This window comes from Pleuronectes platessa, chromosome 4 (genome assembly GCF_947347685.1).
Source record: "Pleuronectes platessa chromosome 4, fPlePla1.1, whole genome shotgun sequence".
In the NCBI taxonomy this organism is placed as follows: domain Eukaryota; kingdom Metazoa; phylum Chordata; class Actinopteri; order Pleuronectiformes; family Pleuronectidae; genus Pleuronectes; species Pleuronectes platessa.
Window position 1 is genome coordinate 18,371,834 of NC_070629.1, and position 24,171 is coordinate 18,396,004.

The 24,171-nt window shown below is 44.8% G+C and overlaps 1 protein-coding gene across 1 annotated transcript in view; it reads right to left on the minus strand.

Annotated features, from left to right (window-relative positions):
* Nucleotides 1–1,115: 1,115 nt before the first annotated feature.
* The window catches only part of ebf2 (EBF transcription factor 2), a 28,878-nt gene continuing 5,822 nt past the window's right edge, over nt 1,116–24,171 (minus strand). The window contains exons 5-15 of the mRNA XM_053420989.1: nt 24,063–24,136; nt 22,660–22,728; nt 6,471–6,552; nt 4,889–5,030; nt 3,690–3,820; nt 3,331–3,457; nt 3,131–3,219; nt 2,947–3,012; nt 2,033–2,201; nt 1,761–1,940; nt 1,116–1,342 (exon numbers count right to left, since the gene is read on the minus strand). Coding sequence (XP_053276964.1) covers nt 1,116–1,342; nt 1,761–1,940; nt 2,033–2,201; nt 2,947–3,012; nt 3,131–3,219; nt 3,331–3,457; nt 3,690–3,820; nt 4,889–5,030; nt 6,471–6,552; nt 22,660–22,728; nt 24,063–24,136 — 1,356 coding nt within the window. The remainder of the gene's footprint in view (nt 1,343–1,760; nt 1,941–2,032; nt 2,202–2,946; nt 3,013–3,130; nt 3,220–3,330; nt 3,458–3,689; nt 3,821–4,888; nt 5,031–6,470; nt 6,553–22,659; nt 22,729–24,062; nt 24,137–24,171) is intronic.

Consider the following 24,171-nt stretch of genomic DNA (forward strand, 5'->3'; position numbering starts at 1 on the left):
GCATAACATTTGGATTTTGTCATGAAAGAACCTTCAGGAGAGTTTCATCTTCTCCACTAAACAAAACCCATTCCCTCGGATCATTTACCGAATCAACTAGCAATTGCTGAGATAACTTCATTTCAGTAACAGTTGGAAAAAGGACCACTTTATAAAACACATTTATATTATACCCTAAACTAACTATAATAAGTTAAATTGCTTGTTTTTTTTAAATAAATCAATATATGAATTCCTTTAGTAATAACCCTTGAGACAAAGAGTTCTCCCTTGTAAAACCGTAGAGATCAGAACAAAAAATAAAGGGGTCTATTTTATCTGGAATGTAAATTGTCTTCAAAAAAGTCTACTACAAAACAACCTCTCGCTAACTCACAGACAGTGTACACACACACACATGCCATTAAAGGTGTCCACACACAGACAAGATAGCACCTTGCTTTTTTAGAGCTGCCACGTCATGTCAGAGTTGTCCGTCATCCAACAGCGCTCGCACAACGCACGTGTCTTGGCCGTGGCCCGGGCAGGTGTTAGAGGGATCGAACGCTGCACGTGGCAGCAGGCCAGAGGTCGACACGGACGCTTTAGAAGCTTGAGGTGAACGCGGGACCAGTTTTCCTTCATTCAACACAGTGCAGTATATATGGTCCAGTCTGGTGCTGGTAGCTAAGGAGCACGGTTTGTTTGTATGTCTGTCTGTAGCTGTGGGTGGAGTAATCTCCTCCGCCTCTGGAGAAGATGGCTGGTCTTTGGACATTTTCATACCCCGTCCTGTTCATCCACATGGATGAGAAAGGGACTAAGAAATGGCGTCGGGGGACGGTGGGGACGGGGGACTTGGGGAGGGAAGTTATACATGGTAGTGATCAATTTTCCATTCCCCCCCGCCCTCTCAGTGCCAAAAGAGGGGCTAAGTGAAGCAGTGGTCTGGGGTAGATTGGGGCGGGTGCTTTGCTACATCGGGACAACCAGGCCCGCCATCGCTGGAGAGAAAAAAATATACAAAGTCTATGATTCTAATCACTCAGCTCTTGCATTTAATGTACATCCAGCAACCGCTCTCTCTCTTGTTCAGTCATAGCTTTTTCGAGGGGTTAGTACGAAGGGGGGGGGGGTTAGACTGCATTCGTGAGTTCAGACAGCGGGGTCAGATAGTGAGATGGGTGGCTACCTCTGAAGCTGTTCACCCCTGAGCCAGGGCAGGCAGGGGAGGGGGAGCCCTGGGGTCTGAGCACGGGAGCAAAAGCACTCTTCTGTTTAGCAGCAGACGGGAAGGAGGAGAAAGGCAAGAGAGACGATGAGGAGCTGGAGCTTCCTGGGATGGTGGGGCTGGAGGGCATGACTGTGGAACAGAGAGCAACAGTCAGTCTCCAGACAGTCACAACACAACCTGCACTATGAGGTGAAACATCCGCCTGTTTAATGTGACTTTGCACATGATGTAACATCCATATCTGGGTCCAAACCTTCAGGTCTCAAGCAAACAACAAAGGTCACGTCATTTTAAGTGAGGCATCGGTTCGATGACAAACGTACTTAAATTTATCTACTTTATTTCGCACTTCAAACTTGATTCTGTGCTGCTCAGCTTAGTTTACGTTTGCATACACCCGGCAAAAGATACATTTTGTTTTTGATTCTATTCCACTATCTGAGACACAGCACTGCAGCATCCTGACTAAGCCAGAGCTTGGACCCAGAGACAGATGTCACACGTCACGACTTCACAACCGATTTGAAGAGATCACATAAGATCTTACTATATGGAGAGCCTGTGGGGGAGGCACTGCTGAAACCAGGAGAACCAGGAACTCCTAGGCTGGTCATGGGAACTGTCCCGTAGCCTCCGGTCATCCCGCCGCTGCCGTAGCCTGACTGCTGAGGAGTGGAGGCTGATGGGTAACCCCTGGGAGACAAACTGCTGGAGTTTCGAATGTAACCTGGAGGGGAAATGAAAGTGCTGGGTCAGACTCGAGTTTCATCAGTGACAAAAAACAGAAGCAGTGATGATCCTCTGTCTCTTTCTGCTCACCTTGGCTGCTCTGATCCCCGATGCTAACGCCTAGCTGAGAGGGGTAGGAGCCCAGACCCATGACACTGCCGTGGGCCGGGGAACTTGGCAGCGCCTGCAGCTGACTGTGAGGGCGAGGGACGCTGTAGAGAGCCTCGGCGATGTCAGCTGCACGCTTCAGCAGCATGTCCTGCAGGAGAGGAGATGCAGCAGTCAGCGATTGCTCAACGAAAGACTTTGATGTGTGGTTACATGTTACCAGTGTTAACTCACACACTGGATCTGTGGCCAGTTAGAAGGGAGTGAGCATATATACACTAAACTGATACTGCTGACATTATTCCAAGTCAGGCTGGTGCATTAAAGTGTTTGTTATACAATCCAACATCAGAGAACTGAGCGTCAGCTGCCAAAGTCATTTGGCTGCTCCTAACTACCGGTGCAGCTCAGTGTTTACATACAATGTTTTCATATTGTTTTATCTTATGAGCTCGTGAGTGTTAAGCAGCAGCAGCTGAGTCAAACCTCAGATGGTGAAGCTGCAAATAGTCAACTGCTTAGATTGGACTTTTCAAATCTGGTCGATTTAAGTCATTTTCATACTCGACTGAAATGAATTAATTAATAGAATCAATCAATCTATAAACCATTGCTCAGTGCTGGAAACACTCAGAAATAAGACATCAATTTCGTCGGTTTCCATTTATTTTAAAAGGCATTATTGATTAAAACATTTTTATAGACCAAACTACCTTTAAATATAATTTAGCTTATTCAAACATGTTTTGTTTTTCTTATCTTAAAACAAATTGCTTATGTTTTTAGAAACTAGGTCACTGTTCTGTGATTTTCATGACTTCTCACTATTTTATTTCCTATATTCCTATGTTTAGTGTGTCATCAGTATCATGTATCAAGTATTTGATTCTGTTTACCTGATTACTGTGTGGATTTCCATACAGCGCCTCCACAAGATCTGCTGCTCTTTTGAGGAGAATCTCCTGCAAAGAACACAATTTATTACATTTACATCAATAACATCAAGAGTGGTGTGTGCACAGTTTCTCTAAAAATAATGATGAGAATGGTCAAATCAATAAAAATATTGAAGTATCTCACCTTTGCCAGTTTCTCCGGGTCACCGGGGTGTCGGGGGACGACCTTCTGAAGACGCTGGAAGCCATAGTCTATGGTTGGCTCATTAAGGGCTAAAAAAAAAAAGAGAAAGAGAAAGAGGCATTAAATCTAATTCACAGTTCATTAAAAACTCCTCAAAGTCTATTTGCACATAAAATGGCCACAATGCACTGTCTCCATACCTGTGTAGATGAAGCGTCCGGGAGCTCCCTTGCAGAACTGTTTGGATTTATAAGACAGTGTGACCTCCACAACTCCGGGGATGTGCCGAGGAGGCGTCTGGACGCGGATAGCGTGCGGTGTGATGAGCTGAGGACATAGCACAGAAATCGTGTCTTGAAAACAGCAACAAACACTTCCTCCCTGTTCCTTGTCAATATTTAGGCTAACACAGTACAGCGGAAAGATTGATTTATATAGCCTGCTCATAAATCATCTACATAATGAGACAAGCCATGTGCTATATATATATGGATATGCTATATTTGTAAATATGCTTAAGATGGTATCTTTAGTGAGATGTTTTGAAGACAATTCTCACCTCACTCCACACCAGCATGCTGCCAAACACCACCTGCAGCCCGTCGAAGAAGTTCTCCCCGATGACGATGACCATGGCCCCGCCGGTGGTCCAGCCCTCACTGGGACTGATGGCTTTGATACAGGGAGTGGCTGCAAGAGAGAGCAAGGCAAGAGTTACTCACAGGGTTTCAACACATGATGTTCAGGTATAAAAAAAAAAAAGATGAAGATAAAACGTGGTTGTAATGAGTGTCGCAGGAGGAGTGTGTAATAGGCGCTGATCAGTTTAAAGACAAATGTTCTTCACAGCTACACTAACTCAAAACATGAGGAACAAGGTGTTGGATGAGGTAATTAAAGGTCCATGTTAAGTTTTGGTTAAGAAGTCACATAACCTGAAGGCAGTTCAATTGGTGTTGACAGAAGCATTAATCATTTAATTTGGTAAAAGTAACTACACAGTTAAAAACGGTAAAAATAAAAGCAGTCTAACTTAAGTGAAAATAAAGGTATTAGAAGTTAAACAGGAGGAAAGTGTTATATTCTGTGTAGATCATATTATGGGATTATAAGCGTTAATAGTGCATGCAAAGATTAAATGATGTAGCAACCCAGTATGGAGTTATTTTGAACTACTTTTTATTCCGTTGAGTAATAATAATTATTGTTATTTATCTTTTTTTTATAAAGCGCTTTCAACAAAGCTCAAAGACAATAAAAGAAAAAAGAAAAAGAAAATAAAGCAAACAACTTAAATTCCATTTCAACTTGTTTTATATATAAAATATCATGATATGTAACTACAGTGGTAACATACTTGACTAAATCTCCCTAAAAATGTAGTGCAAACCAAAAGGTTCCACAAAATGGAAATACTCGAGAAAACAGGTACACAGGTAAATGTAATTTGTATTTCTTATTTCGGAAGTAAACACAAGTTATTGACTTATGTTTAGTTTTAAATCAATTTAAGATAATATATTATATTAATCATTTATTAATGCATTAATTAGCTCAGTTAATGAACTCAGTAGCATCCCCGATAATGTTTGCTGTATCATGGTGATTAGAATTGAACGTTGGACGACTCAAGTACCTGCTGTTTACTGCTGGATGAATATGTCCTATATTTCTGATTGTGAATGACGAAGCAGACATGTAGTATGAAATAAAAAGATATATGTGGAGTGACATGGTGTAACAGTGTCTGTGTCTTACCATATTCCATAGTGTTCTCTGCAGACTCGCCCGGCTCCAGCCTGCGGGCTCTCCGACCGTGTTTTGAGTTGTTGTGCACAAACATGTTGTCAGACACTGCCAGGACGTGGCCGTCTACGCACACGGTGCTGGACAAGACCACCTGATGGAGAGGGAAGATACATGAGTGACGATGCACGACTTGGACAGCCACCGGGTGTCACAATATCTGGTTACAACGCCCAAATCCCTGGGCTACAATTGGCTTCAGCGCCAAGGTGATGGTCATATTTTTCAATATTTAATATGACGTCTCTGGGATCTCCATAATACGGCTGCATTGTGGTGATGACACTGCTCCTGCACCCCTCCACTCCTCCATCAGGTCTCCATATGGCCTCTCCACTGCCTCTTGCCTAACTTTTTGATTCACACAGCATGCAGCAGGCTCATTGTTGTCTCCCCCTGATCCTTCAATGACACCAAACATATGGACCAAATCTCCCATTTTAGCCGCCCGTTAAAGTAGCGGATGATATATGGTGACCCTAATTTGAATTTTCTGGCCGAAGCATGTGTATGTCCCTTCCCACATCTGCCTCACATGGATGACACATAGATAATTAAGGAGAGGAAACGTGTAGGTTCTTCGCTATGGATATTTATGATTGTTGATGTGATAAAATTTCTCTAAATGATTTAAAGTGAGTGAGTGTTTACAAGGGAATAGGTCAGTGAGGAAAAGTATTTTAAATTACATAAGCCATAACTATTTCATAATGTGTCTCTTTTGGAAATCAGCAGGAAAGATCTTGAACTAATAATCCATAAACACCTGGCAGTAATTGTTGCAGGTGAAGGAACTTCATGGAGGAAAAAGAAGCACATGTGCTATAGGTGGTGGAAAGAGAAGGGGGAACCTCAGGGAAGATAACTGTAAATTATCGATCACGCAGCAGATTCCTGTCCAGCTCTGATCACCTTTTAACCCAGAGATGAGAGTCCGTGCGTGCTCATAACTTCTCAGCATGTGTCAGCGCGCAAGAGTTAAAGCAAACACACGGTTGAAGGCCGGGGGAGCACAAAGACGAGGAGAAGGACAGAGGGGTTCTCAGGGAGAAGGCGAATGCCAGACAGGGGCCGCTGGTGCTGAAAGACGGCAGAGGAAGTGAGGCGGGAGCGTCCCCTGTGACCACTTCCTGGGTCACGGAGCATGACCTCCTCCATCTGGAGCCAATCACTCAATTCTTGACAACTTCCTGAAACACCTCAACCTATTTCCTGCACCCCAACGGCCGGGGCTCCCACATATCTGACTCCTTTCGTTTGTCTTTTAATCTCTCTGACTTCTCATAGATTTTTAACTTTCACCTCTGACTCCCTCCACTGTGTCTTCCATTGGGATCAACTTTTTTTCCAGAGCGTCACTATATGAGAATTTGTTACAAAGGCTACAAGGAACTAATTACTAAATTAAGCTATTTGGAGGGTGGGGGGCATGAAGAGAAGGTGTTCGCATGACTGTAAAATCATTTTGGTTTACAATGCCGGTTTCCCACCTTCTGCTCGCACACAACCACAAACACATTCTGCATCTTCATACCTGAAATCTCCTCATGTCCCTCGGGTTTCCTGCCGTCTTCAGACAATTCTGGTTACATTTCAGGAAAAACTTCAAGAAAAACCTGCAAAGATAAAGAAGAGGACACGTGTTTGTACATCAGCAACTGAAATCACATGAGAGAAACACATATCTGATTATTTGCAACCCTTCATCACACTAGTAGGCGAGGAGGACATTAATTAATTTGCAGAGACAGGTCTTTTCGATGGTGAATGTGTGTGTACGTGTGTACGTGTGTACGTGTGCACAGCTATATGATAACAGCTCTGACATCAATCCCAGCTGTTTAGCTTAGCATTAAAGTCAATGTTATTACACTTTAAATCAAGTGATGAGAATTTGAAGCACAGTCCAGTGAAAAGCGCTTCTGTGTTTCAAAGTAAACCGGAGACAGTGATGTATGCCAGAGGACTCAGGGGAACACGGTATCCCGCGATGCTGTATTTGAACCCCCACATGGGAATGGAGTGGGAAACGAAGTAGAGACAACTACAGAGAACGTGAAATGAGGAGGTGGAAAGAGGAAGGTAGTGACAGAGGCACAGGCGCTGGTACGGACATGAATTTTGTTTTCAAGTGTATGTGTCTCATTACGTATGTGTGCTTATACTTTTGAATGTGATAGACTGTGGAGGAGATGGAGAGAGACAGAGGGAGAGAGGGGTGCTGATAGCCCCTGCCACACCAAAGACAATCTGAGAGAAAGGTGGAATAAATAGGAGTGAGGGAGACTACGGAGAGAGACTCCAAATCCCAGGTGTACGCGGTTCGGCAACACGGCCCGCTGCCATGGCAACAAAGCTCTGCCGCAATCCCAAAGTCCCCATGCTGAGAGGCAAAGACAGCGATGGGAAAGAGACGGCAACAACAAGAACACATTCCATCACTGAAATACAGCGAGGAGGGAGGAGAGAGACTTGGCGGGGTGAGATGCAGGAAAGTACATCGAGAGTGCAGGTGCAGGACGAGGGCGAGAGGATCCACACAAATCTCACGGAGGAGAGAGTTTGGACAGAGGACATGTGATAAAGCGAAAAAAGAAAAGAAAAAAAATGAGCATGAGAACGGTGCAGGGTTGGGATTTAATCATGGCAAACATACAGCCCCGCAAACCAGATGTCCACCTCTTCACCGTGGACACAACTCTGTCCAACATGAAAAAACATCACTAACTGATTAACCAAACAACAACAGTGCTGAGGAAAGATGCTGCGGAGGGAGGCGGTGGGCTGCACGTGTCGCTCCAATCCCACCCACACTGTGATCCCTGCGCATATAAGTCAACTTAATAGAGAGCTGTTGCTTGGAGAGGAACTTCATATTGGCCTCCAAAGCCCCGAACCCTCCCATCAAACGCTAACCTCTCCCTCTTTCTGTCAGCCTCTGCTCGCCGTTCTTCCATCACCCGCTCCAGCTTCCTCCCTGGCGAGAAGGACCTGGCCTACACGAGCAGCTCTCGGTTCCAACAGTGCGTCCAATATGTTTTGATTTGAGCCGTTTCGTCACTTGGACAATCAATATTGTTGTTGGCAGTGAGTGATTATAATTTATCAGCGAGGGCTTATGGACCTTCAGCCTCGAAGCTGCACTAGACCTCAGGGCGGAGTGGAAACATGTAGACCAGCACATCTGCGCCTCTCCCACTTCCTCCTCTCATTTCATTCCTCATCGACGTCTGACTTTGTCCAGAAGTTTAGCAGGATTTAAAATCGCTATATATTCAGTAAAAGTGAAAGTTACAGTTTATTACTTGAGTCTGAAGAAAGAAATCAAAAGTGTTCAGTTTCATTTTACTGCCTCCTTGGAGGGTGATACAATATGTAAATTATATCCTGGGCAATGATTTTTTATATTAGGGGACATATGTAGCAGTCGTACATAAGGCGCTAACTCATAACAACATGGGAAGCATATTTTTGGTTTAATAACCATGCACTCTGCAGTTTGGCTGTGGTTTGGTGACTCCACTTTCCTTTCCATTTGCATTTTTGGCCACTCAGAGTTCATATACTCAGCCGTCATCCCTCATTTGACTGACACACACGATGAATCTAAGCGGTGACGACGCCTCCGATAGTGAAATCACAGCCCTAATTGAGAGATTGACTACATCCATGCAACACTTTCTGAGGGTTCTTGACCTTGTTTGTTGACTTCTCCTCATCACTCCCTGTTTGTGTGACACCAGATGCCTCACACACACACACACACGCGCGCAGAAACACACATTCACATGCATGCATGCACACTCTAATACACTGACACCCCCACCTTTGCCCCCTCCCAAAAACCCATTGAGTCAACTTTTCACCCCCCTCAGTTCGGACGCACACAGCTGCAAATGCTGAAATTAAAGCGAGACATTGACGCATATATTAGCATGCATTAGCCGCTTCCCCCTGCCCACTTAACATGCAAATCTCCCAGCCCCGTCGCCTCGCACCTTCTGCCACACATTCATTTGCTGAATTATAATTAGACTAATCTTGCATAATTAATAAGAAGTCGAGGGCCCTCTGTTTTTTATCCCCTCCTCTATTGTGGTTGCAAAAGTTTAATATTGCTGTTGTTTGTTTTTGTTTTGGTAATGTAATACACCCACACGCCTTCCCATCCACAGGGAAGAGATGAGGAGAACATGCAAAGAATCGGAGGTGATCTTCATGTCATTGGGGAAATCGCAGAGAAAGGCTATTTTCAAAGAGCTCCGGCAGCTTTTTAGACGTTTATCCTTGATGTGGGCCTTGTTCTGTGCATTGACAGGATGTTGTATTCTGTGAGGCAGGTGTAAAAGGGCCTTTCTGTTTGATTAGAAGTGTAATAAAACTAACAGGAGACACCTTTCAACTTCTTTTTTTTTAATTGCTAGCAAGTAAATTTAGCAAAACTAAGAATTAAAAAGGTTTTATTCTCTTAAAAAGAAAAAGAGAAGTGGCTTTGATTTTTTTATATATTATATTAAATCTTAATAAGAGCAATTTATTCGAGATTTTTTTTCTCCATATTGATTTTAAATGAAATAATTACATTTAAAATACGTCTGGTAAGGTCAGCCCCAGAAACCAAGCTTTCTAACACTGAAACTTCACAGACACACTTAAAACAGGAAACACAAACAAAACATAGACCCGAGTCTTAAACCTTGGGATCGTTTTCCACTCCGACACCGCGGGGAGTCTGTTTTTTTTTTCTTCTTTTCTGTCTTCACCTCTGCATCTCTGTCAAGGCCTCCGATCCCTTTTGTCTGCATCTGCTTCAGTTCCCAAGACTAAACACAGGCCTCACAACACGAGGCGGCCGTCCCAGTGGTGACAACTTGCTTAACTAAAATTGGTTCAGCGGCCAAACCGCAAGTCACGGCGCTAAAAACAATCAAAGATGTGCATTTATGTAATTTGTTTGCTTTGCTAAATTTGTACTCCTCACTGTGGGTGCTCGGTTTCAAATTTCTCCGTTCACGGGGCATCTGTTACACATAAGTGTTACTCACTATGTTTTACATATGGATTTAATCATGGAGCGAGCACCTAAGCAGCACAGGCCCTCTAACAAAAATGTTCATAGGCATTCATCAGCACTAATCACTGTTGACATAAACTGCATTTTCACATAGACATAAAACACATCGCCCTCTGTGCTCATTGTAAATGACGGTTTACTGGTAGCAGCAGCTCTTGAAGCATGTGAGCGAAAGGTTTAAAACCCGATTTCAAGTCATTCAGTTGCACAGTTAGAAAAACTTTCACTGCTCCTCTCCGCCTCTGGAGTTGCCTTCGGCCTTCCAATTTTGAGTTAGTGTCATCACAGAAGACAAATGTATTTTTCAATAGAAAAATATGGAAGAAAAAAGAAATATGGAGAAGGAGATTGTCATCGTTTTTCACAAGACGGAGATGCCCTGCTGCTCAGAGAGACGTGAGGAGGAGTGAAGATGAAGAGGTGGAGACAGAGAAAAGAGCTTCTCTTCTTCCTCCTCTTAATACATGTAACCCCTGATCTATTCTGTGAAGCCTAATGGCTGGTGGGTGTAGGAAATACTGAGAGACTGCACAACAGAGACAGAGAAGGAGACGGGGAATGTTGTCGTCCTGTATTCACGGCCATCACTCATCAGACATCCCCTCCATCACCCACCTCCCCTCCACCACCATCACCCCTGAAAAAACAAAACAGTGTCCTGACATCGCAGCCGAGGGGAGCGGAGGGGAGGGCAGGGGTTCAGGGAGGGAGGGAAGCAGGGAGGAAAATTAGGAAACCAGATGTGAAGCATTAAAACATACTGACATGCTGAGGGCCTTCCTCTGCCACACTCACACACTGAGAGCACTAACTCATACAGCAGGCCCAGATTCATGCACGTAAGCGTGCATGCGAGTCACACACAGGCCGTGCAGGCCACACACACATGCATGACTTCACAGGAAAATACACAAAGACCAACAGCGACTTGCGAGCAACCATGTGTGCACAATCAATCATGCAAAATCATACACATTAGCAAAAACGGCGCCTTAAAAACAAACGAGTGAAAGTCACACGAACGTAAGCAAGAGCTGATTTTTAATAAAACATTAAGGTAATTGGCCAAAAACACGCTGTAGCTCATGGCTATGGACGGGGATTCGGATAAACCACTGTTGACCTAAGAATGCTTCACGCCAAGGCAGCGTTCTACAGATGGGTCGTCATGCATCAATGTATGGATATGCATCCAATTAGTACATGTACTCGGGCCGAGGAGCGGCTGGGGGGGAGGGATGGAGGTGTTTTGTTTTCCTCCATGGGGAGCGCCGTGTTTGGGGGATGGAGTGGGGATGTGAGGGGGGGCTGGTAATAAATACCCCCGGACCTGGGTCCCCTGGCAGACTGGAAGCTAGACTGGTCACCAGGGTTAACACCCGGGGCACATGACCTTTGACACTGCTAATGGGGCACAGAAAACCCTCCACGAACTGATACCCCCTTTGTCGCATACCACCACAGGACCTTTCACACCAGTCTTCCCTGTACGACCCCCCCAATCCTAAAATACAGGGAAATCTCTGGCATCAGCTGCACTCGCCTTTCACTATAACAAACGTCACGGAGGCAAACTGTGTATTTTTGTAACAGCTTTTAAAATCATCCAGTCAATAAACACCTCCGCTTTGCTAGATCTCTACACGTTTATATTACATTTGAACCTCTGCTGTCTCCACTATCAGCAAGTGACTGGTCATCACATTACCCGACGTCTGAACGTCTCTCAGTTATATCAGCACTTGTAATCTGGGTAGTAAAAGTTGAAACATCCCACATGCAATGTACCTCGAAACAACCAAGTTTATAGTATTCATATAGTTTACATGAGTAAAAGTACAAATGCAAGCATAACACTACTACTACACTAGTAATACTCCACTACAAGTAAAAATCCTTCATTCAAAATCTCCCTCATCAGCACAGAAGTATTATCAGACCAAGCACTCTTACAAAGTTACAATGATAACATGCGTCCAATTATTAGATTATAATTTTTGCAATAACCAATTTCATGTTCAGTTCATCTGAATTACTTTCTATAATGTTGATTCAGGCACAGTCACAAATAAGCAAGAGTACTTTCCGCTCACTTCTAATCTGTACAAGCACAGAAGTGAATAAAACATTCACTTCCTGAGGCGAAGCAAATCTGCAGCATATGTGACTTTTAATCTATGAAAGCGGAAAACGTTCCATCAAGTGATTTTGTGTTTTGAATGTAAAACTATGTGTAACTATGCCTTTCAAATGAAGTCCTTTAGCAGCCTGTGTACTGAGTTACTTTACCAAACAGTTGAGATATATCTCTGGTCACCTTTTATTTCTCTGAACACTTTCTTGTTCTCTCATTATTAAATCAGATAACTTCTGATTTACATAATATATTTTTTCCTTACTTTAAACTTCATTATAATCAGGTAATGTTCTTTTATTGCGGTTTGTTTGTAGAAAAAATTACATTTGGGAAGAAAGAAATCCAACACGTACATCGAATCGACTATTGGTGAGAGAATCAGTGAGTCAATCATCTCCAGGTAATTTCAGGGAGACAGTAAACACATGGGGGGAGGGGGGGGGGGGGACTGGACTGGGCTCTTTATGGATTTGCCCGGTGAATTGGCCGTGCCCCTCTTGGCCTCTTGTTCATTGCCTCCCAGGCTGGCTTCACCCCTGCAACCTCGGCCCTGGCCCGTCCCGCCTCTAAACTTGAGAACTGTGACAAAGCCAAACATTTAAACCACTAGTGCTGATTTATAGAGCTTGGTCGTGCTGTAAAATCCTCCAGGCTTGCCACCGCAAAAAACAGGGCCTGGGGAGAGGAGGTGCTGGGCGGAGGAGAGTGGAATGATGGGAAGGGTACACCAGAGGCCCTTGAGGGTTTCTCCTGGGTGCTGAAGGGTTTTACTGCATAACCTCTTGCTTTAGCTGCTAAATGTGTATTCCAACTATTTAGAATGAATGAATGTTTCCGTCTCCCAAGCTTAGCTCAGCCATAGATACATGCATACAAAGCTGGGCCACATGGGACGGTGGTCAGCCTGCCAAATAGATGGATATGGAGAGATATTCAGAGGCTGGAGAGCATGAATTCACAACCAGGACAGGGAATAGAAGTCCCATCAGTGGCCTGACCTCTCCCAGCATGCTCGGTGTGTCCTGAGGGACGAGGATTCAAAATATACTCTCATAACTGTCAAATGGGGACGCAAAGCACCCTCTACAACCGAAGAGATTTCAAACAAACCAGGAGGTCATCTGCAATACAACATCCCCGGGTTTCAAAACTCTTTCAATCAATCAGGCACGAATCAGAATTATCAATAACGTAGCGAATATCAAAGCTTTCGACTTGAACCTTTTCTCAGAGGAGAACAATGAATCTGGGATGGATGCCACCGAGAGGCAAGGAGAGGAAAGAGAAGCAACAACAGAAGGAGAAGAGATATCTTCTTAATTAGCCAGTAATGATAAGATCTGACAAACAACATCTGTTTCCAGAAAGGCAGAGAAGAGGGGGGAGCAGAAAGGGAGAGAGACGAGGGCGAGATAGAGGGATGGGAAGGAGGACGAGAGAGAGCGAGAGAGAGGGAGAGAGAGAGAGAGAGAGAGAGAGCGAGAGAGAGAGAGAGAGAAGCCGCTGAGAAACCTGTGAAGCCTAGACTACAGGGACCTGCGTGTAAGAAAGTAAAGGGGGAGTGAAGGGGATGTGTAAGGGAGGGGAACGCTGTGTAGCGTGACACAATGGAGGAACGGAGGATGAGAAGTATAACAGAAGTGAGAGAAAGACAGACAGGGGAGAGAAATCTGACAGGGTTGAGGGAGTCGAAGAGCCAGGACGGATATGACAGACAGAGGAGGGAGGAGAGCGGATCAAAATGAGAGAAAGGAGGGAGACAGACAGACGCAGAGAAGGTGAGCTGGATAATGGTGCTGCAGGGAGAGAGGGAGAGGAACGTGGAACGTGGAACGTGCGAAGGGATGAGAATGGAATTGCTCAGAGGTCCAGGGTGCTGTAATTTACTATCCATGGCTAACACACAGCAAATGTGCGGAGCTGAGGACTGGGAGAGGAGAAGGGGAGCCGGGTTGATGGGGGGGCCGAGGGGAGGGCACGCAGACGGTCGGGGCCCTCAGCAGGCATGCTGGGAGCCTGTCAGCAGTCACATCACCCCCTGCCCTCAGCCCTGACAGATTCATCAGGACCATTACACACACTCATACACACTCACTCACACAAACACACAATATGGTGACACTCAAATTGTTAAATTGCTGCTCCCATTTTTCTTTACTTCCACCATGAAGGAAAGAAAACAACGATTCAGGCAGCAGAACACCACAGAGACGGCCATGATTCCTGCTTCTCTTGAAGTTTATATTTGAGCAGCGTTCTGATGCTTAAATGACCAAAGTGGTGCAGTCCAACTGGGACAGCTCATTACAGAAGATCATCCCTTTCTCTTACACACTTGGTTATCCATGCTTTTATCTTGCCAGGCTCAACTACTGCACTGCGATGTACTCTGGTATCAGCAAGAGAAACGTGCAAAGATTACAACTTGTACAAAACGCAACTGCCAGGCTTCGCACGTGCTTAGAGAAGTGACCGCATCACACCAATCCTTCACTGGCTACATGTGAGATTTAGATTTGATGGTAAGACTTTACCTGATCACTGCCTGAGATCCTACATATAGTCTTACATCCTGCCTGCAGATCTCAGACAGGCAGTATCATCTTTAGATCTATTTTTTGTGGCAAACTCTCAACTATTGGTTGCTAATTTCTGGTGTGCTTGGGTTTCACTGTAATATGGTAGGTCTAGAACTTATATGTAAAGTGCCTTAAGAAAATGTATGTTGTTATTGGACGTTATACAACTTAAATTGAAACTTATCTTGGCACAGCTATGTTTTGGATTTAATTACTTGCAATCTTCTGTTTTATTGTTAAATACTAAGTAACTTTGTATTAAAAGGTGTAACCCTAAGCCATAAATACATTATTCGAGTGTTAGCATGAATAGAATAATTGTTATTCATATATATTGCAGTTCAGCACATATACATCTGTTAATAATTAACAGCCTGTAAAAAATATATCTACACAATGTAATAGATATGTTTCTTTTAGGTCAGAGGAGGAAGAAGTATTGCCTCAAGTGTAAGCCAGTGGGGATCATCAAATTTAACTTAATACCACAAATGTGTAAATATTAGTGATAGGAAATGTTCTCAGAAAGTGAAAGACCTTTAAGAGAAAATCTAACTCCTGGGAAAAAGTACTACACATGTGTACTGTGTGTGTCCAGATTCCAGATAAACAGACAGACAAACAAACAAGGTGGCTCCTGGGGCCGACCCAGCACCAGGGGGCATTGTTAAGTCATTAGTGAAATTTAAGACTTTAACAGGGGAGGATGACCAGCACCAGTCTCACACACACACACACACATACACACACACAGTCACACACACACACAGTCACACACACACGCAGATCCACGGCAGCAACACCCAGCCAAGGAAAACAGTCCCAGTTCCTGAATACCACTGCTTACTGGCCTCTGACTCCGCACAACCCACACACACAAACACACAGGACCCTGATTACACTGATACAAGATCCCCTTCCCAAACATAAATGCCAAATGAATTTCACATGGAAACAAATCATACAACCAAACACAAAGTCACACACCCAAAAACCACACATCTCTCACTTGCTTGCAATTTGAAGTGGCTTTAAATCACGCTAATCTGCCCCCTCCTGATCCTCTGAGTGCCCCTACTTAATCTCTAAACTGCTCAACCAAAGGTGAACCCTATTAGCGGCTGGACAAATGAGAGGGTTTGCCCCAGCTATACTTTGGGAGTGCGAGGCCTTTCAGTGCGCCATTGAGCTGCAACTCCAAACTTTAACCCCCTCCCCATCCCCTCTGCATCCCACCCACTCACACAGGTCCCCCTGCTGTTCCTCCACATTAGCCCATTGGTAGTCCGTTCCCATTTCCTGTCAAAACATTTCTTTGCTTCACTCCGTTTCCGACTGCCCCCTCCATAGGCTCTTAAAGAAAACAAACCAGGCCTTCTTCTGGTGTCAAGGGTTCAAGCCACAACAGCCAACACCGGCCGAAGCGGAGCAAAGGTGGCCAAACACAAACCTGGCTCATAACCCACCACCCATTATACACTTCCTGTGCAAACTATAGAGTCCTGGATCTTCCCAGTTCACATGAGACCACATCACTGGGAGCTCGAGGCTCACCAAAAGGTCCCATGAACTCATTTTCACCAGTCCAACTCCTGAGTGGGGCTCTCGCTGTTTAAAGCAGTACCTGTCAGTGAATTTGATATTCGAGATATAGCATTGTCTCTCCCTGTCTGTCTTTGTGTCATTTTCCCGCTCGCATCGCCCCAAGGGAGGAGCCATCCCTGCAGTCCTGTGCCAGCTGCTCAGTGGTCCAGCCTGTGTGAGGTGGTGTGCACTGGAGCCTCAGGGCTGTGTCGCCACGCTGCCTGGCCCCCAGCCTGAGGGGCTCACTGACAGGGGGTCTGGAGGGACTGGACATTGCTCGCCCACCAGGGAGAGACCTGTGACAGCAGACTGAGAGGACCAGTGTCTCTGAGTTTGTCCCATGTATGTATGTGTGTGACAGACAGGTAATTTTTGCATATTAATATCTGCATCAGTGTGATGTGGATCATTGTGAGTGTGAACCAGCAACTCTCCGACCGGTGCAGTGTTTTCCTCTCCGCTGTCGCTGAGTGCTCATTGTGGGAACTGTTGGGTTTCTCTCAACCTTATGATGTAAAGTGCCTTGTGTGGTCCGGTGCTCTACAAATCAAACTAAGTTGAACTGATCAGTGTCTTTAGAGTCAGAGTTAGCGTGTACGCAGAACTTAATAAACAATTCTGATGTTTGAAACAAAGTGTGGAGAGTATATTACACTATATTCCTAATCATAAAGATAATTGAAAGATCTATCTAACTCTAATGGTTTGGGTCTATATCTCTCTGTGGAGATGAGACCCTCGCCAACCAGGCGTCTTCTTTTGTTACTTAGCTTTTCTCAACATGTTGTACTACTACAGTAGGACCTACAGAACTACTACTGCAGTATAGTATTGCCTTAACAATGCAACAGACACTGCTCTCATACAGACAGAGGGATTTAAAGTCATTAACAGAGGTTAGGGCACCTGTAGAAATTGTTTGCTTTAACTTTTAAAGCTTCATTTATTTCCATTGAAGTTTTCAGTTTTTGGTGACCTTAACCTTTAAAAATGTTTGGGCTACACAGTTTCTTTTCGGTCCTTTCTCAAGTAAAAGTATATATCCATTTATATCCATCTCTATTTGAGGCTTCCCAGCTACAGACCAGCTCTTCCCATCATACAATCTCCAAGAATCTTACAAGCTATCACTAGCAGCACAAACTTCAGTTGAGGGTGGGTCTTTTTCAATCTGCATCAACTTTTCCAAAATCATCGGCAGATCATTCTGCAGCCAAACCAACGGAAGAAAATGTTATCCTCCACATCTTTGTTAAGTTGAGTAATAAAGGAGAGGAGTGATACACAATTTACAGAGACCCTTTTGCTGCCAGCTGCATTTGGGGTCGAACATCAAGTCCTTATCATTTGTTTCAGGAAGAAAAAAAGGAAAAAAGAGAAAATTTAAGACTAAAGCTGGATTTGAATTTATTGACAAGGGGTGGTCTTATGACATATAATTAAAGTATAATTGTGTAAATGAGAAATCCTCCAATCATAGCACTGCCATTTTTACCTCCTGACTAACCTTCAGAACATCTATCTTGAACTAATGTGACAGAAAAAGTAACTGCAGTACAGCACACCAGTATCAACAGAGAGAAAGAGAGATGGAATCTATCTCATAGCTACAGGAGAATCTAACATGGAGAGAATGAGCCACAATCTCCCAAAATGACAATGTTGTCTCACACATAAAACTCTCAAGTTCATATATGACGACCCAGTAGAGCGCGTTGGCGGCAGAGTTTGAGTATGCATCTGGGAGAGGGGAGGAATTCGACCCCTGACACAATACAAAAAATGTTGCTGCATTTATTCTTTGGCTGATAGTTTAATGTTCTTTTCCCAAAGACTTTTTTTCAGTTGGGGCTGAAGAATGAGGGGGCCGATATTCCCCCAATGTTCCCCAGTTTTTTTTCCCGCTGTTTAAGAACAGGTTGACAACAGTGAAACATGTCGTTCAGGAAGCGTCGAGGGAAATGGCCTCACTCGTCATTTCTTGTAATGTTTGGAGTTAGTTGAAAATGAGCAGGAATAAGCAGGTGTATGGACTAACATGTAACAGATGGTCGGGCTGCCTCCCAGAGACATCGCAGTGGCTCAGACCAGACATACATGAGGAAACAAATGATATCTGAATAGTTTCTTGTCAAACTGTCCAGACAGTTAAACCGTAAAGAACGATTAAAAAGAGTTTTACTGCACAGCAGAATTTAGTCTGTTTAGGTCATTTCACAGGAAAATAAGATTTAGAATTGATATCAGCATAGAGAACAAAAAACTAAGGACTGCATTATATAACAGTTTTTTCTTACAAATCTATTACAATATACCAAAAAAGAGGAATAATACATTTCAAATATAAGTAACTAACAAAACACTGCACTGACTTGTTGAGAACAAACCTGGGATACATGCACATAACTAGAACCAAGACTACAAACAGATCAATACAACCCACAACCTAAGATTAAGAGTAATGGATTCCACTTGGAGCCAAGCATCTGAAGTCAAGCAATTGGCCGGGACAACTAATCATTGTTTAGATAGTGAAACTCAAGAAGCAGAATTAACTCTTTAAAAATAAAAGCAGAACACATAAAAGGATGTGCATTTGTGATAGGTAGAATCTTGTTTTTTAATAAAATAAAAGCAGAGTATGCCCGAGTCTTTGCGAGTTGTTCTTTTGAGTCTGGGGGAGGGTAGAGCCATATTGACAAGATTGGAAAATTCCTATTGATTATTCTTCTTTTCTCTGAGCGTAGGCTTGTTAAAAAAGACCCGTCTTGGAAACACAATCAATTAGCAAGATAGTGCTTGCCATTGATCACCCCCCCACCCCCACCACCCACCGCCTCATAAGACTCAGGCCTTACGATGGATCCCTCCACAACACGCCTTATGACCATCTATTGATCTCAGCTTCCCAGCCAAATATAAAAGCACACATATACGCTCACACACTGAGAGTTGACCCCCTCACATCCAAACCACATAGTCTAATACTAATACTGACATCTGCTTGTCTCCATTGTAAACCCATGGTTCACTCATAAATGCAGAGGCCAGCTTTGGCCCAGAACCAATATAGTTTCTCAGAGGTCGGAGGTCAGCGTAGCAATAATGCTGCCATTAAAAGATCTGCCTGGGTTAACACTCAGAGTCACAGTGAACAGCAGCATATCAGTATTGTACATGGGGGTGGTTATATATATATTTCATTAATATGTTGATTTCTGATAGCGAACAAGGACTAAACCCAGATGTGAGAAACTGAGGGAAGCAGCAAATAACTAACCAAGTGATCAACTGATCGTTCCTCTGAAAAAAACATCAAACAATTAGAAAATCTTGTGGCTGAAACATGAAACACAGCATGAGCTGGAAGAGGTAGTGAAGATTTATAGTAGTGAGCCAGGAGGAATCAATCCACCTATCTGTCTGTTGATCAATCATCTAACCAATCAGTGCACAGGCCAGTCCATCAGTCAAAGATAAGTGACGTTCTCCACACAGAGGAGTCACATCAGGACCACGAGGGAACGCTTCACCAGTGTTACAACCTTAAAGCCATTAGACACAGCGGGCGGATAGAGAGGCAGACAATTCTCTCCCAACTTTAGATATCTTTGTCAACGGCTGCCCTTGCCCTCTTCATCCCTCAGTCCCTCCACCCTTTACCGCTTCTCCCCTCCCTGCGGATCAGCTGTGATCTCCTCTCTCTCCTTTCACTCAAATCAGGATTAGGGAGAAGGGGAGATGAGGGAGGGGCTCACAGCAGCAGCAGCAGGAGCGGGGGGTGGGGGCGGGGGGGTTAGAGAAAACTGAAACAATATGGAAAGGAGATTAGAAAAGAGGGGGTTTGGGCCGTTTGGGGAATTGCAAACTCCCTTGTGCTTGGGTAGGTGTCCTAATGACACCGCCTAATTATGGCAAAATTAGACAGGCTAAAGGGAAGCTGGGGGGCGGCGGTGGAGGAGATGGTAAACGTGAAGGAAAAAGAAGCAGAGCAAGGGAATTAAGAAACGGGGAGCGGAGAAGTGCAAGGGAGGAGCATGTGGGAGCAAATGTAAAAGAGCGAGAGAGGTGCGCAGAAGTACAGACACAAGTTGAGGCGGGGGGAGGAAGGGAGCATGGGGCTGAGGGTGAGAGAGAAAAAAAGGAGGAAAAGAGGAAGAAAAAGGAGTAGAAAGCAGCGGCTGGGCGACTGGGCCCCAGCACGCTGCATGTTAATTGGAGAACAGGTGTTGGGGCTGGGAGCAGGAGGCTGATTATTGGAGCCACAGAAACAGACCGTCTCCTCCACACACACACACACACACACACACCAAACACACAATTGGACATAGGCTGCACACACACACACATATATCCACGCATACACATGAATTATTTAAGAGCCAAACAGTGACTAGGGAAAAAGGTCAGAGTAGGGGTCATCTAGACACACAGACAATTGCACATACATCCATATACATACATAAATAAACGTGCAAGGATGCTAACACACACACACACACACACATATGAAAATATACATCCGTTTGTATGCACACAAACATTGAAAAACATACTCAGAACATACACACACATCTTGGCCTGTCAATCTTTCTGCTCTCGCTCTTGTTTTCGGTGTATGTTGTATGTACACGCACACACACGCACACACACACAAACACACACACACAAATGAGAGAGTGCACATAAGGTGGGATAAAAGGGCACAGGGCCATGCAAAATTCCATTGGCTTATCAGAAATTAACTGGCTGCTAATAGGCTGCTCCCTGAGGAGAGGATTTCGCAGTCCAGTCAAGAGGGAGAACCCCCATCAGGACACAAGCCCCTATCGGGACGGGATATGCCTGGTGTGATTAGAGAGTACTGTAGGTCAATGATTCCAGTTATATCAATCCTCTCTCTCTCTCTCTCTCTCTCTCTCTCTCTCTCTCTCTCTCTCTCTCTCTCTCACACAGACACACAAACAGAGTCAAACCAAGATTGACATCGCTCTTTCCACACCAGCACGCTGCCCAGCCACTTACAGACACATTTCATAGAGGTTTAGCCATGTTAGGAGGAAGTATAAAAAGAGCGCGGAGGGGTTATTGGATGACAAATGTGCTACAGTAAATGAGAAAAGCAGCTGCTCCGAAGGTATTCTGGGAAAATTCAGAAGACAACAGCCCGATTTTTCCATTATATGAAAACTATCTTCAGCTGAGATCCTCTGAGACACACTGTCAACGGCCAGCCAGCTTGAACTGAGGAGGGGAAAGAAAAGGGTCCTTGACGTATATGAAGTGAATGTTTTCTAGACTGACAATCACAGGGAAAGACAGAAGGAAGTAAAGGGGGAGAGGAAAGCAGGGATTGAGGGAGGGAAAGGTGAAGAAGGTTGCATCTGTGACATCACCGAGAAGGTATTTCACATGCGGTCCGCTTATGAGCATTCATCACACTAGTTAATGCCAGGCAGACACGAGAGACCTCAGAAATCCCTGGGACGTGAAGGCCCTCACACACGCTGATTATGGCGGTGGTCATCCGCCTTTAAGCCAGATAACTGGCTTTCAGGGTGAACATTCGCTACATGTGTGAGCCTGTCTGATGGTATGAAAGATCCACATGCTTCGGATAAAAAGAAAATATATGCCCCTGACAGGTTTCAGGTGCAATGTCGGCTGTTAAACGTAATGAGAGGCCAAACTGAGACAGATCCCTGAAGGCCGAGGATAGATCAACAGATAAACATAAAGCTGAAGAGAGAGAAACACATGGGAGACCGACACAGACTGTAAAGCTGCTTTCCGACGTGGACTGAACTCCACAGTCTGTGTGAACGCAAATGTCTGAGTGAGAGGCTCTGCAGTTTTCAGTGACTTTATCCACCTGGCCTGCTAATATAATGTCCAGGAGAAGTCGATGAGAGAACACAGCAGCGGACGCAAACATTTTTTTTTTAAAGAACACAAAAATTGCCAAGTGAAAAAGCATCGGTACGTAAAAGACACCCATGAAGATGTCTAGAGAGTTTGTGGTGATAAGAGGTGACAACGGTGTCAGGGTGCTGTAAATATGATCATGTGATCTCCGCAGCAGAGTTAATAGGTCACTTCCTGTCCCCGTCTGCTGCACCTGGCGTTTAAAATCCGTAGCAAATTCTCCCGATTTTACCCGGAGGTGATATCTGAAAATGTTTTATGTTACAGCCTGACGCTGTAAGTGATTGGTAAGATCTCATAACAAGAGGATTCCTGATCATTGGCGCTGTGTGAGATTCAGTGTGTGGGTGCATACACACAAAGGAAGGACAATGATGTTTGAGGTGACGGCCACTGTGAGGGGGCATGGGTTTGATCTCATTACCTGTCAATGATGACGGGGTCGGAGGGCGTCTCGTTTCGGTTGCCGCAGCTTTTTTTCTCACAACAGCGGCTGAGTGGGCAGATAAAGAGACACAAAAGAGGAATGAAATAAGTTAGTGTTGGAGAAACAAACAAATTAAACAAGAGGAGCCATCATTTGTCTGGCCCATCCACATCCTCGGGCCCAGACTACACTGTGCCTCGCAGTCGGGCCAAGATCCAGCAGCACACAAAGGAGGCATGAGAGGGGAGGGGATGGAGAGACAAAAGAATAGAAGAGGAAGAAAAGGTACAACAACACACCCTACAAACAGTGAGAGACCATTCAAAAGTGAAAAGCCAGCCAGGCAATCTGTCACATTGATTTCAAAATCAAACTCAACCCCCACACAGCCTTATTGCGTGCGCACAGATACACACACACACACACAGACACACAACATCCTACCATTCGTCAGCAGTCCTGTCCGAGGAGCCTGCTGGCCTCCCCCCCACCCCCTCCCCAAAGTCCCCTTCACTGCATAACAAAAGTGCCCCCACCCCTAACCATCTGCCACCCCTACACCTCGCCTCACCCCTCTCGTGTCCCAGCTTGGCCCTGCCCTGCCCCCCTCCGCCCCCCTGTCAGACGGCCTCACTCCCCAGCTGTGACGCTTGCCCTCTGCCTCCTCGGCTCTGTTATTAGCCAGCTGTGAGTCACATTCGGGCATCTGCTGGCTACACAATGGCAAGGCCCACTCCGTCTAAGCCCATTTCGCCCCGTCCCAGCCCCCTATCCTTTCCCCCTGCTGCCCCTGGATCCTGGGTCACTGCCCCACTTCCACACCACTCTCTTCAACTTCTTCTCCATCCATATTGGCAACATTAGACCTATAGTCTAACCCAAAACCCCTTTGGTCCTTAAACCATGATTACACTTAAATTTGCTCTGTTAATAAAGGGACTTCCTGACACTGGCTGAACCAACACACTTGTTCAAAAGATGCTGCCTCGACTGGAGAGAGGTGCTACAGAATTGATGAGGAAAAGTTGGATTATTCCCTTTGTGTGCGTCTGCTGCCAGTCAGCTGAGGTCTATTTAAAAAACTCAGAGCCAAAGAGAAAGAGAAAGAGGGTCCGGGAAGAAACAGGAGCTGGATGGGAACATGCTGTGTTACAGCAGAAACCAACAGGGGGCCACCACTGTAACAGGGATGATGACGGACAGCCTTGACTTAAGGTTCAACCACAGTCTAGTTTTCAAAAACCTACAGAGCCCCAAGCGTCATCCCAAAACCACATTTCAAGCTGACTGAGACAGAGCAGAGTGAAGGAGAGTAATGGATATTTGGATTTGGTCCCTGAGGTTGGAAGTTTCAATGAGTGTGTGTGTGTGTGTGTTTTCTCTGCGTGTGTAACACTCACCTGCACATAACCTCGTGTGTGAGCAGAACTCGGCACATTTCTGGATTCTTGTTTTGTCCCTCGTACGCTATAGGCTGAGAAGAGAGTGAGCAAAGGGACAGATTCAGTT